This window comes from Brachycentrus maculatus, unplaced genomic scaffold (assembly GCF_059751285.1).
Source record: "Brachycentrus maculatus isolate JH-2025_06_01 unplaced genomic scaffold, ASM5975128v1 h1tg000251l, whole genome shotgun sequence".
Lineage (NCBI taxonomy): Eukaryota > Metazoa > Arthropoda > Insecta > Trichoptera > Brachycentridae > Brachycentrus > Brachycentrus maculatus.
The window spans coordinates 95,364-110,180 of record NW_028281002.1 but is presented as its reverse complement, the minus strand read 5'-3'; the positions used below and the strand labels follow the sequence as shown (position 1 = coordinate 110,180).

Genomic DNA, 14,817 nt, shown 5'->3' with positions numbered 1-14,817 from the left:
ATTTTCTGTCATTGACGTAAAGAATTCAAACCGATGTTTATATGACGTGTACTTTACGAGTGTCACAATTTCTCGCTTGCACGAGTTAACAACGGTTGTGATCACTCGCGATTATTTAGTTACGGTATTGGTATTGCCAAAATAGGCAATATGGGGACCTCTCGCAGGAGGAGATCTGACGGGGCGATTAAAAAACTGGAGAATGGAGACGGGAGAGACATTGAAGACCCGAGTGATATAAGGGGAGACAGGCTTAATATTGCTCTTCTTCTGTTTTTGTATACGCTCCAAGGAATTCCGTTGGGATTAGCGGCTGCTATACCCATGCTACTACAAAATAGAGGCATCAGCTATAAAGAACAAGTAAATATTCATGTATATTTTTAACATAACAGCTGTGATTATTATTTTTTATTTGAATAAATTAAATATTAAACATTTCTCAATTTTATATATTTTTTTTATTCAAATCGCACTCTAGGCCGATAGATAGAACCTAACAAATAAATAAAATGCAAATTCTTAATTCTTTATAAATTAATTACAGGTAAATATTTTTGTTTTAACTAAGAAAAATGTAAATGAGTTAGTTTTTATAATACACAAGTAATATAAGACAATATTTTTTACACCATTTTTTTTAAGTTCCCATTTCTATTGCTTAGGCATGTTATTAATTGTAACATATAATATGGTTTTATTGTTTTTAATATGAAAAACGAGATTTAAAAAAAATATTTTTGTATTTATAAAATTTTGAAAAATCAATATTTTCATAGATAATTTTCATTTGTAAAATTCGCTAATCATAGATATAGTTTGTAATTTGGATACATTGCATGATCATGAGTGTGGCATATTGATATTAGAATCATGTTAGAATCTCATTAACATGCCATTTAAACGCTTTTCTCTTATCTATTTTTGGGGGCACCAGTTAATCATATTGGTTGACTATTATATATATCGTTTTTGTCTGCCTCCATAGTTTAAGGGTGGTGGCTGACTGATGCGAGCATTCGTATAGTCAGTACAACGAGCTGAGTGCTCCATCCATAGTTTCGGATGCTCGCTGATGCTCGCCGCAAGCGATATTACGACGTTACTTTACTACAAAATGCTCTGGTCAGTTACCACCCTAATGGTTAGCACGCTCGGCAACCGTTCTGGAGGTCCTGGGTTCGATTTTCAGGGACGGGGGGTCAAATAAATACAAGTGATTTTTTCACTCTAATATTTATTCAATATTACCCTGGACTGGTACCTGAAGGGGAGGGCTGTCACCTTTCCTTCATGTGTTAATGATCAAGATAACACTGCATATATATGATGCAGTGCCCTATGCATCATTGGGGTACAGATAAGGGTTTAATTTGTTTTTTTATATGCACCGTAGCCTTTATTTAAGAAATTCAGAGATATTACATTGTACTGAGTGGTTGGCTTGATAATATAAAACATTCATCCGAGTTCTTGATCTCCTTCAGGCAGAATTCAGTTTCGTGAACTGGCCGTTCAGCTTGAAGCTGGTGTGGGCGCCCATCGTGGACGCCCTGTACTTCAGCCAAGTGGGGCGGAGGAAGACCTGGCTGGTCCCGGCGCAGTACCTGCTCGGGGTCGGCATGCTGCTGCTGTCCTGCAAGGTGGACTCCTGGCTCGGGGAGGAGCCGAGCATGGTGCCGCTGACGGCCGCCTTCTTCGCGCTCAACTTCCTGGCGGCCACGCAGGACATCGCCGTGGACGGATGGGCTCTGACCATGCTGAAACGGTGAGCAGGCCATATTTATTGTATTTATTTATTTACTAGGGTGTACCCGCCATGCGTTGCAATGCCAACAAAATAAATCCAGTATTCGGATCTCACATACAAATGAAAGAGTCTCTGCTTTATAAAAGCTTTCTTCATCCCACCATAGATTTCTCTAGTGAACTCGCGCATATGCTCAGGTTTGATCAATATATTTAAAAATTTAAAGAATTTTTTGTACCTACTTTTTTAATAATAACCCAAAGGTAGAGCGGTTTAAAAGCAGCAGAAAGGAGAAAAATTGATGCCTTCGAAATGTGGTGTTGGAGGTGCATGCTCCGAATTCCATGGACAGCTATACACACCAATGAGTCCATTCGCCAGGAACTACGCTTGGATGGCTTGACTCTGGCCAATATCTGTACCCGACGGATTCTCCAGTTCTTTGGACACATTGCGCGTGGCAACGAAGATAGCCTGGAACGACTAGTTGTGATCGGTAGCCTGGAGAGAAAGAGAGGGAGAGGAAGATCCCCCACACGATGGACCGATCAAATTAAGGCAGCAGCAGGCACCTCAGTGGTTGGAGCGCTACGTGAGCGCAGTCAAGGGATAACTGGAGAAGAGTCATTGCTTCTGCAAGGGTCACAACCCTCAGCAATGAGGTATAAGACGGAGAAAAAGAGCGGTTTACTCAATTACAATTCAACTCGGTGATTTAATATATTATTTTTTAGTTTTGCATTAAGAAGCAGACAAAAATAAGGAAAATAAATCAAGAATACAAAATTAAATTGTGACGTCTTAAATATTCAACAAAAAATACATTTACGCAGTTATAAAGCTTTTTTTTTCACTTGTATAGTAAGAAAATAATATAGAATGGTTAGTAAGATATGTATCGAAATAAATAAAAATGTAAACATTCTTTGTTTGGTTAGTGTCGCAGACTCTTGAGTCAGAGTTTCTGGGTTCGAATCCACTCTACCATAATTTGAAACCTATAATGAGCCACTTAGGCTCACAGAAATTGTTTTTGTAAATAATAAAAAACACAAGTACTTCTCTTTTATTATTTAAAAAAAATATATTATTAACAAACTCTTCTCCATAATTTCTTGCTGTGAAACACGATGCAACTCCATAACCTCTTCGGTGGTCAGCTCTTGGCTGTACTCTTTCACAAGCTCTTCAATATCGTTGATATCCACCTCGAGTCCCATGATATTGCAGAAGTGAGGGTCTTCTTGGTAAACCTCCTTCCCAAGCCGCGAAATTTGTAAAGAATAAAAACACTAATATTTCTTTAATTTATATTTGAAGCACTAACTGTGTGATTTTCCATTTTATAATAAAAATGTAACTTTGTTTTTAAATCACTATAAATATTTTGTTAGGGATCTGGGCGTTAGATTTGTGAGCACCCTGACATTTCACGATCATATAGAGGCAGTCAGTGGTAATGCATTGAAAATGCTAGGATTTGTTCTGCGTACTGCCAGGGTTTTCCAAAATACCCGCGTGCTGAGAACTCTTTATAACTCCTTGGTGCGAAGTAGACTCGAGAGTGGCTCGATGATTTGGGGGCCACACGAGCTTAAGTACTTTCTTATGGTAGAGAAAGTCCAAAAGAAGTTTTTGAGGTATCTCTACATGAGAGAGTACGGCTATTATCCTTGGCTCTACCCGACCCAGTTTCTCCAGGGTATGCTTGGCTACAATAGTTTAGAGACTAGAAGGAATGTGTATTTGATTACGCATTTTTATCGATTGTTGCGCGGTATGATCGATAATCCTGAAATTATCCAGAGCATTGGTCTGTATTTTCCCGATAGTTACCTAAGACAGCGTCGGCATAGATTGTTTCACATTCCTATACACAGGACCAACCTGCCGATGGTTATGCCTGTAGGAAGAGCTACCGCTATGTTGAACAATATCACATTGGATATTGATCTGTTCCATGTGTCCGAAGGAGTTTTCCGAAGCGAGATTCTTCTACACATTTAACAAGAGTCTTCTTGCGTAATTTTTAATTTGTTTTTTTAATGTAATACGCCTTAAATGTTTGTTTGTAATGTATATATTAATTATTGAATAAATTGAATTGAATTGAATTGAATTATAATTTGATAATAATGTCTACCGGTTTCGAAGTTAACCGCTTCTTTATCAAGACTCATTAATACTGATTAATTAGTTTTAATCAGTCTTGATAAAGAAGCGGTTAGCTTCGAAACCGGTAAACATTATAATTAAGTTATAATAAAATATGTATAGTGATTTTAAAACAAAGTTACATTTTACTAATATTTCTCTTTAAAAAAAAGAAATCTTCAAATTTCTTGAAAATCTCCTGTTATTCATCGATTGCTGTGAAATTTTGACACAATATTGCATACACGTACCTCAACCTGATGCCTAGTTAATGAGACGAGCTTACGACGGCTCTTGAAGGGCATGCGAATTACATTATCTTGGCATGCGAACTACATTATCTTTTCTTGATGACAGAAATGTTGCTTACTTCAGCCTTCTTCTTGTGTCCAGTATTGAACAAAAGCCTCCCTCTTGGACTTCCACGGTTCTCTATTGGACGTGACTCTCTTCCAGTGCAGGCGCGGCACTTTTTTAATAGTTCTGCGTCGTGTTGTAGGTTTCCAGTCGAGCACCTTTTTCGTCCATCTATCCTCAGACATACATGCCACATTACCTGCCCAGTTCCACTTTTGTTCCGCGAATCTTTGAGCCACATCTGTTACCTTGGCGTTTACCCTTATCCAAACATTAATTTTTCGATCCCTAAAGGTGGAGACTGATTGGAGCTTTTCGTCGTAACATAACGTCGTAACATCGCTCGCGGCGAGCATCACCGAGCATTCGACTCGCTGTACTGACTGCCTGAATGGTACATTACGACAAAATGCTCCGGTCAGTCTCTACCTTAAGGGATAGGTTTAGCATTCTTCCCTTGCTCTTTGTTTTACCCGGAGTTTATATATGATTAGTTTTGTTATGGTAAATCTCGAATCCATATGTGAGCACTGGGATTACACATGCATTGAATGTTTTCCTCTTCAGATGGAAGGGAATGTTAGGGGAGTTTAGGATAGTTGATAATTTACCAAATGCAGCCCATCCTAAAGCTCTTCGCCTTTCTAGTTATTATATAGTTATAGTGACCCAAATTATTATATTTAAATAAATGTTTTTTCTTGTAGATGTAACGTCGGCCATGCGTCAACGTGTAACAGTGTCGGCCAAACGGCGGGCTATTTCCTCGGCTATGTGGTGTTCATGGCTTTGGAGTCTGCCAATTTCTGCAACTCGTACTTGCGTTCAGATCCCGAGCCTTTGGGAATCGTGACACTTTCAGGTGAATATAGAATTTGGAAACTAGGGATGGAAAGATTGATAAAGATATAAAAAAAGGAGAGTGAATGCTGGGAACTAAGTGAATGGTGCACTGAAATCAGTCATAGCAAATAAAAACCCATCAGCGGAAGCTAAACTGGCAGTGCACAATGGAGTCCTGGTTCCAACTCTAATGTATGGAAGTGAAACATGGAGTTCGCAAAAGAAGGATGAAAGTAGACTGAATGCAGTCGAAATGCGATCTCTCAGAAGAATGTGCGACAAAACGATGTATGATAGATGTTCGAATAGTGAAATAAGGAAGGAATGCAAAGCTGAGATAAGCATTATCGATAAAATTAAGATAGGTGTGTTGAAATGGTTTGGACATGTAGAACGAATGAGTGAGGAAAGAACGGTAAAACAAATATATGAGGCGAATGTCATTGGAAAAAGGAGCAGAGGAAGACCGAGAAAAACATATCACGATCAGGTATGCCAAATACTTGAAAGTGGTTAGGTTAGGAGTCGTAACAATCGGCGGGTATGTATGAGGAGATGCGTGAACGTGCAAGAGGCGAAGAATGTTTGCAAAGACAGAGTGTTGTGGCGTTCTATTCTCTCTGCCTACCCCTGCGGAGAAGCGGCGTGATGGTTAGTTAGTTAGTTAGGAAAGGGTTCAACAAAGAGCAAGATGAGTTAGTGTCTCCTTACTGATTTCATGGATAAATATCCTTAGATGTTAGATACTTGTTGAATATTATGTATCGTATTTTTATGCCATTCTTGAAATTGCAACTATATCTGCCACGAAAATGTTTCTGCTAGTTATTTTTCACAACACAACACATACCGTAGAACGGGGCTACTTGAACTTTGATGTGTTACTTGAGCCCAGTACAAAAAAAATATTTAGATCATGATATCGATCGAAGTATTGTGACAGTAAGTGTCACCTTTCAGGGAAACAATGAATCATGTCGATACGTTTATTATTGTAGACCAAATACAGATTTAATTATTTTTTTTGTAATGGGCTCAAGTAACACATCAAAGTTCAAGTAGCCCCGTTCTACGGTATATATACTGGCACATACATACACTGTTTGGGAACTGATTTTGACAGACTCAAAATGTTGTATGTACCATTTCAATTACACACACGCCATTAAAAATTGAGAAATGAAATAATTAAAACAAAATGTATTTAATTTCCTTAGTTTTACATTTTTTTTTTGCCATCTCATTGAAAAATATAAAATGGGTTATTTATTTAGTATTCTGCGATTGTTGTATTCCAATGCACCGATCACTTATATGTTTAAATATATTCCAGACCTTGTCTTTCTGCAGGGGCTTTTTGTGTATGCGTTTGTCTTTATGATCTTTGCTTTTAGTTTGTACAGTTGTTGACTATTTATTTTACAGCAACATAGGTTGAAATATGCAAGCAAAGATGAAGATAAATATTTCATCCGTAAAGTCGTGCTATTTACCAAGTTTTTTATAGATTTTTTTTAGTTTTTCTCAACACTTGGATGCTTATATTTTTACTATGGATTTAAGAAACACTTGAATGTAATAATATTTTTTAATTCCTGTTGTGTTGCTGTGCTCGGCTGTCCAAACTCAAAACACAGTAAGGGACATTTTTTTTGTAGTACGTTTTTTTTGCATTTTTGGACTAAGTAGACTCTACTTAGTCCAAAAATGCAAAAAAAATATACTACAAAAAAATGTCCCTTACTGTGTTTTAAGTTTGGACAGCCGTGCTGTAGTACCTTAAACAAAACGAGTTTTTTTTCAATATACGAAATCGTTAGTTCAGAGCACATATAGCGCAGTTTAAAATTTGTAGAATAAAATAAAAACTATGTAATTTTTTTCCACACTAATTTTATTTGACAGCAACCGGGTTCATCGGTTACGACGGACCATGGACATCAACAAATAGAGCCGCCAATAATTTAGCAATGACACCATCAGTAAAATAGCTCCATCGTTTCTGAGACGTCATTCATCGCCAACTTACGAAAATAACGTTTTTTCGAAGGCGAATTTTCCAAAAGAAAATGATGAATGAAAATATTAATTATATTGACTGTTATAAACACTTCACGAGTCTAATACAATCCTTTATAGGTTGAGTATGTTAACTTGTTTTTTCCGCTTCACTTAGCTTGCTCCTGGTGTCCCACAAGCTAGCCCTGACACATTGTCATTCTCAGAAGCATCACAAAATGGTGAATAATCCAGTGTCTGATTTTATCATATTTTCTATTTGCTCTCTTGAAATTTTCAGGATTCCTGCACATGTGGGGGTGGGTGTTTGTGGTCTCCACGACGTTCGTGATGGTGATCAAGCGCGAAGCGGACGACAGCCACATACGCGGCGGTAGCGAACACGCGTCCGATATCGGCTGGGAGAAGGTTGTCGCCGCGTACAAGCAGCTGTACCAGATTACCAAACTTCCCGCGGTTCGGACGTTGGCGCTCGTTCTGTTATCGGCCAAGGTTTTATATATTTTTTAAATTAACTAACATCTAAGTAACTTGCCACGGTTTATGCAACACCGTTTATCATGACCCTACTTAGGCTTCAAATTTATATGTTTTATAACCCATACTGTCTTGTGATTTATAAGTGAAAATGCTAGGCAAAAACACTCACTTCAGCCAAGGTTATTACAATTTCATCAATGGTAGACCAAACATTTAATAAGAAACATTTGCGCAAATATAAGTAATTCCCCTCCATAGTGTAGTGGTTAGCATTTTTGGCTAGCATGTTGGAGGTCCTTAGGAGGTTTTTAGGAGGGATTAGCCTCCTGCGATGTCAATTCCCAGCTGTCGATCCATCTCTTTGGCGGTCTGCCCCGGAGATGTCTACCTTGCGGTTGGCCATGCAGTGCAATGTGGGGGAGTCTGGATGGTTCCATTATCCTCACATGGGCATACCATTGTCTTCGTTGCCTTCCCCACCTAACGACATCTTCCATCTCGCATATTTCTCTTATCCTGGCGTTCCTTATTCTGTCTCGTGGACTCTTTCCAGATGTAGACTAAAAAAATACATGTGCTTATTTTACAGATGGCTTTCAGTGCTAGCGATGCTGTCTCTGGGCTTAAACTGGTAGAAGCGGGAGTACCCCGGGAACAATTGGCCTTAATGGTGGTGCCGATGGTGCCCTTGCAAATCATTTTACCGCTTGTATGTATACATTACTTAATTTACGTTTACATTTATTATGCTTCACTGATGGCGCCACAATCAGCCATACTTATAAATCTAAATTGCTGCTCGCATGCGAAAGGGATCCGAGACCATTGCATATATATATATACAAGGTCCAAAAATTACCGCATTATAAATTATTAAATTTTTTGAAGTCTCAACAAAGATGAAGAAGAATATGGAAGTCTGGGCATTTACGGGGCTGACGACTGTCATAGGCTGGTTTAAGTGATCACTTTACACACGTGTAACATTCACTAATTCTACCCATGATTGACAACCACACTACTACATACTCAGTTTTCTTGGACACACTCAAAATGTTGCAAAATGGATTAATGCAATAACGGGCAAAATGGTAAATGTAATCACTCCAGTCAAATGCCGGGTCGTAAGCCCTGTGATGCTCAAACTTCCATCTTCTTTCTTAAAAACGATAGACGTTACATCTCGAATCGAAACATCTAAAATAACTTAAGATGACAAAAAATAACATGAAAAATAACTGAAAGATAACTTGCAGATTCTCAGTAAGCACACAACGGGTCCAGAGCCATTGAACTCCTGGCTGAGGGCGTATCCGCTCCGGGTGGTGTTCGGGTTGGTGGCCGCGGCCGTGGTGGCCATCACCCCCTTCCTCCTGTCCACCACGCCCATGCCCATCTACCTGCTGGTGCTGCTGGCTCTCTACGCGTTCCACCAGGTAACACAGACCACCGGATGCTCCTTCCCCTCCTGGTGATATATATTTACAACAACTTGACTTTAAAAATGAGAATATCATTATAAAATAAAATAGATACGGGCTCACAATTTTTGTATTCCTTCGTAATACTATTACGTGTTACATAAAAGTATTATAATGTATAATTATTCATTTGCAGCCACGGAAATAAATTGATTGTAAAAAAAATCAGGGATAGATACCAATACACCAATACACAAACGTTTCTCAGTGTATGTTTCACACTGTTTCCGATGATCTCATTTTAGTTGCGCACAAGTTGTCGTTTAGAGTAGTCGTGCCGCTACGCTAGCTATGGACGCCACTTGCAATGTATTTTTTTCTCATTTTTTTTATAGATATTTACCAGAGATAACATTGAAAAATTGATACATTTCAACTTGAACTGTGGTCAATTAAAGCAACAATTTGGAATAATCACATTTTTCCCGTTTTTAAATCACATTTTCATATGGTGTACAAAATACAATACATACCACCGGTGCACGCGGAAGTTTTTAGCACCATAAGGCAGCTTGTGCACTGCACGGAATTTTACCATCCGGCAGTCCGGTTTTGAAAAATAAAAGCAACTACGACAGTTGAGCGTGATCGAATTTACGTGCAACGTGATCAAGCACCGATCAAGAGCACTGATCCGAAGAAATATGGACAAAAGCACAAGCCAATCCAAGCCAATCATCGTTTTATCACGCTAACTGAAGTGCCGGATGCTAAAATTCCGTGTAGTGCACAAACGCCCTAAGGGAAGGGTTAAGGAGCATCGCAAATTAAAAAAAAACATTTTTTACAAAAATCTAAGCAATGCTAATATATAGCCATTCATCGAGATTTTATCTATCAGTTTCGCGATGGAATGAAAGTAATTAAGTTATTGTATTTTGAGTTATGGTTTTATATATATTTAATGAATACATGGTGTTTTTCTGAAAGAGAAAAAGATAGGCTGAATGCGTTCGAGATGTGGACCTATAGAGCTGTCAATACGATGTAGTTCCCTATGCACCATTGGGTGGGGATAAGGGTTAGAAGAAGAAGATAGTGTGTACATATATAAAATAGTGTATCAAAAAATTATAAATCAATATCTGTTTGTTTTTTTTTGTTGTTTTTTTTAATTACCTAACGCCCAAGTTAGTCTGAAATTTAGCTACGGCTTATGCAACACTTATCAGGACCCTACTCAGGCTTCAACTTTTTAAGTTTTATAGCCTATGCCTACTCATGAGTGGATTGTTTAAAGTTACTATAATTTCATGTAATTCTAGAGTGAATATTCTTGGCAAAAACCTAAAATTAGAGGTATGAGTTTTTACATTGCATTGATTCTAAGTTAGCAGTGAAGTAACTTTGTGGTGTATGATTTTTTTTGTTTGGTGTTTTAGGTGTGCCTGTTCAGCATGTTTGTGGCGGTGATGGCGTTCTTCGCGCGCGTGTCAGACCCGCGCGTGGGCGGCACGTACATGACGCTGCTCAACACGCTGTCTAACCTTGGCTCCAACTGGCCCAACACGCTGGCCCTGTGGGCCGTGGACCCGCTCTCCTCCCGCAGCTGCCTGGGCCTGCCCGCTGACGACAACAAGTGCGTCACGCACCACGACAAAATGGTGAGTGATGAGTTGAGGCAGCAGCACGGCTGTCCAAACTCAAAACACAGTAAGGAACATTTTTTTTTGTAGTAGGTTTTTTTTGCATTTTTGGAAGTAGTTTCTACTTAGTCCAAAAATGCAAAAAAAAACGTACTACAAAAAAAAATGTCCATTACTGTGTTTTAAGTTTGGACAGCCGAGCAGGCACCTCGGTAGTTAGAGCCCTACGTGCAGCGCACTCAAGGGATAACTGGAGAAGAGTCATTGCTCCCACAAGGGTACATTGGCGGGCTTGTTGCTAAAAAGCAATATCTTCCTACCAACCAAAAACAGACTAGTGATATAGGTCAAGATGTTTGATACCATATATCGGTAGTGTAAAGGCAAAGGGGTATATCTGTCTCAAACCAAATTTTACAGGAGAGCAAAAACAAACTTGTGAAACTAAATATTTTGTTCGGATGGCATATGTACCTATCTTAATAAATCTAAATAAGGATCGCAACTACAGTTATATCCTTTTACCAGATTATGTAATACACTATGTTAGACATATTGTGGAACAAACTTAGAAAATGAAAAATTTGACAGATATACATACCCCTTTGCCATTACACTACCGATATAGCTGTTTGCAATCAGAGGGTAGATGGCACTTGAACATTTAAAAAAAAAAAAACTCTTGTTAAAGATGTAGAAGAATCCCGCTTCGGAATACATCCTCAGACGCATGGAGCAGATCAATATCAGGCGTTATATTATTCTTCCCACAGACATAACCATCGGCAGGTTGGTCCTGTATATAGGAATGTGAAACAACCTTTGCTGACGCTGTCTTAGGTAACTATCGGGAATATACAGACCGATGCTCCGGATAATTTCAGGATTATCCATTATGCCGCGCAACAATCGATAAAAATACATAATGCCAAGAATAAAAACCGTGCTCTCTCATGTAGAGATACCTCAGAAATTTCTTTTGGAGATTCTCTACCATGAGAAAAAATCAAAAAGATTTTAAGCAATGTTAGTATATAGCCATTCATCGAGATTTTGTCTACCGGTTTCGTGACAGAAAGAAATAATGAAGTTATTGAATTTTGAGTTATGGTTTTATATATATATGTAACGAATACATGGAAAAACAATTGATAAAAATGCGTAATCAAATACTCACTCCTTCTGGTCTCTAAACTATTGTAGCCGAGCATACCCTGGAGAAACTCGGTCGGCTAGAGCCAAGGATAATGCCCGAGGATAATAAATGTTGGATTTTTTGTTCCAGATGTGTGCGGATGCGGGAGGGTCTTGCTACACCCACGTGGACGGCTTCTATGTTGAGACGTTAATTTGCTTCTTTGTCGGCCTCTGCTGGCTGCGGTGGGGCCGGCCCGCCGTGAGCAGGCTACAGCGGCTGCCGCTCTCCAGGTGGCACCTGTCCAAGTATTAGAAGGCCGTCTAGTCAAATGTGCGTTGTGGCTTCAACGTGACTCTCTCCACTGGAATGGAAATCTATTAAATTAGAAGTGATTGCTAATACAGGTCATTGAAAAATAATGCCAACATTTCAAATAACTGCTCTTAAAAAACTGTTAAAGGTTATTCTATGGTTTTGATCTTTAAATGTGCGGCAAAAGATATACCCTAGGATGTTTTGATGTGCGCAAATGGAATGTAAACTGATGGATTGTAACGATTTACACTTCCATTTATATGAAATATCTGCCGTTATCTTGATAGTTACTCCTGAAATGATTGCGTATTGCATGTACGTGGCCAGAGCGACGAACGGTGCGCACATCGAAACATACTATTATACAATTTTTTTTAAAAATCTTTTTCGGAAAATTTTAAGATCAAAACCATTGAATTAACCCTAACACTTTATTTTTATTTTTAATAACAGGTTTTATAAATGTTGGGTTTATTTTCTGATGATCCTGTATTTTGTTAGTTCAAATATGTATATACAAATGTCCAAACGATGAAATCTGTCATGATTTTTTATTTATATCTCAACATGAATGAAGAAGAATACAAGAGTCCGCGTTTTTATAGGGCTAATGACCTGTCATTGGCTGGTTTGAGTGTTTACTTTATATAACACCCCCCTTATCATTTATCGTTCACTTTTTGTAATTATTCTTGATGATTGGTTATGGTTGTTAAAAAAAATATATATACCTATTTGTAATATATATTTTTTTCTAACATTTGTGCATACCCAATGGTGCATAGGGCACTGCCTTGTATTGACGGAGTGTTATCTTGATCATTGCTTACATGGAGGCAAGGTGATCACTCTCGCACTTCAGGGACCAGACCAGTGTAATATTAAATAAATATTGTTAAATAACTAATATTTATTTTCACCCCCCTCCCCTGGGAATCGAACCCGGGACCTACAGCACGGTAGCTAAACACGCTAACCATTACACCGCGGAGGCGGATCGGAATTTACACTGAATATATCGTATTCAAATTGTTTGCCTTGTATTTTAACTCTAGATTACGGGACATTCTTAAAATTTACGACGGACATCTAATCTTTAGGGAGTATCGAGGCAACACATGTAAGGAATGTAGTGACAACTAGCATTTATCTTAATTTTTTTCCGATTCTATGTTTGAATTTTATATAAAGTTCTCAAAAAATATGTAGCTCTTATTTATTAAATGTTTTTTTCAAAGGTTTTTTTTGTAAGTTTTTCTTTTCATCGTACATTTTACGATAGTCCCGTATTAAGGTACATTTAACCCTTCTTTCCTGTCATGTTTAACTATTACACATTGCTTTCAATAACTTGAATATCTCGATAAATGTAATAAATTATTTTTTGACATCTCATCAAAGATGAAGAAGAATATGGAAGTCTGGGCATTTACGGGGCTTACGACCGTCATAGGCTGGTTTAAGTGATCACTTTACACACGTGTAACATTCACCAATTCTACCCATTATTGACAACCACACTACTCAAATTCTTGGAAGTTCTATATATATGAACCAATTTAGAAACCTTGTTCATGAATCACTAGAACTTCATATATATAGAACTTCCAAGAATTTGAGTATGGAAAGGAAAAGGAAAGATTTGGAGAAGGAAAATTCTCAGCAGGAACATATTTTTTTTATCAAATAATAATGTGGTTGAATATCCATAGCATCTCTACTTAAAACCCATTCCAATATTAGGTGTAATTTTTATAAATCTGTAATTAGCAGTTTTGGTAAAATTATACCATGATTTATACTAAAAATGGAAGACACAGGTGTTATTTATTTTTATGTAAATAAATGTACCTACTATTTGTAGAAATAAATATGTCTAAATATATATTTATATATATATATATATATATATATATATATATATATATATATATATATATATATATATATATACATATATATATATATATATATATATATATGTATATATATAAATATATATATATATATATATATATATATATATATATATATATATATATATATATATATATATATATATATATATATATATATATATATATATATATATATATATATATATATATATATATATATATATATATATATATATATATATATATATATACATGTTTATATACAGCAGGACCTCTATAATCCGAATGCCGAAAATTTACCGTCTGTTCGGACTAGTGGAGCGTTCGAATCACAGTACAGAGAATCTGTAGGGTATTTCTATGAAATAAAACAAATATGTTTTGTGTAATTTAAAATTTATTTATTCACCTTTTATAAAAAATTTCATTTAATAAGAAGTAAAAAGCTTTGTCTAGCAATTTACGTAAAAGCATCTTCTCTGGTACAGGAATATCCATTTGGGAGTAACAAAAGTGAATGTGCGCAAGATGACACTTGCACTTGACATTCGTAAAGCAACTGGTGCAACGTTGGTGGTTACACGGATTTCACATGGTAACACGGGTAGTTCGGATTATAGAGGTGTTCGGATTATAGAGATCCTGCTGTATGTATTGTATTGTAGTTATTGAATGAATTATGTTCAAAAAAGTAATAATGTTATTTTTAAAAGTATTTTACTTGTATATTACACAAAACATTTGTGATTTACAATACGCAATAAAGAATATTTATATTTTATATGTTTAATTTATT

At 37.0% G+C, this 14,817-nt stretch overlaps 1 protein-coding gene and 1 long non-coding RNA gene across 2 annotated transcripts; one reads left to right on the top strand and one right to left on the bottom strand.

Moving 5' to 3' along the window:
* Positions 1-117: 117 nt before the first annotated feature.
* LOC148306137 (acetyl-coenzyme A transporter 1) lies at positions 118-13,715 on the top strand. Its single transcript, XM_088265569.1, has 8 exons — positions 118-363; positions 1,488-1,768; positions 4,969-5,123; positions 7,404-7,615; positions 8,193-8,312; positions 8,860-9,039; positions 10,467-10,688; positions 11,956-13,715. Exons 1-8 carry the CDS (start codon positions 151-153, stop codon positions 12,118-12,120), a joined length of 1,548 nt encoding a protein of 515 aa, XP_088121695.1. The 5' UTR covers positions 118-150; the 3' UTR covers positions 12,121-13,715.
* Positions 1,629-6,138, bottom strand: LOC148306138 (uncharacterized). The gene is made up of 3 exons (XR_015838050.1): positions 5,816-6,138; positions 4,275-4,522; positions 1,629-1,760 (listed from the first exon to the last, which is right to left on the bottom strand). It is a non-coding gene; the product is annotated as an uncharacterized LOC148306138 (long non-coding RNA).
* Positions 13,716-14,817: the final 1,102 nt, after the last annotated feature.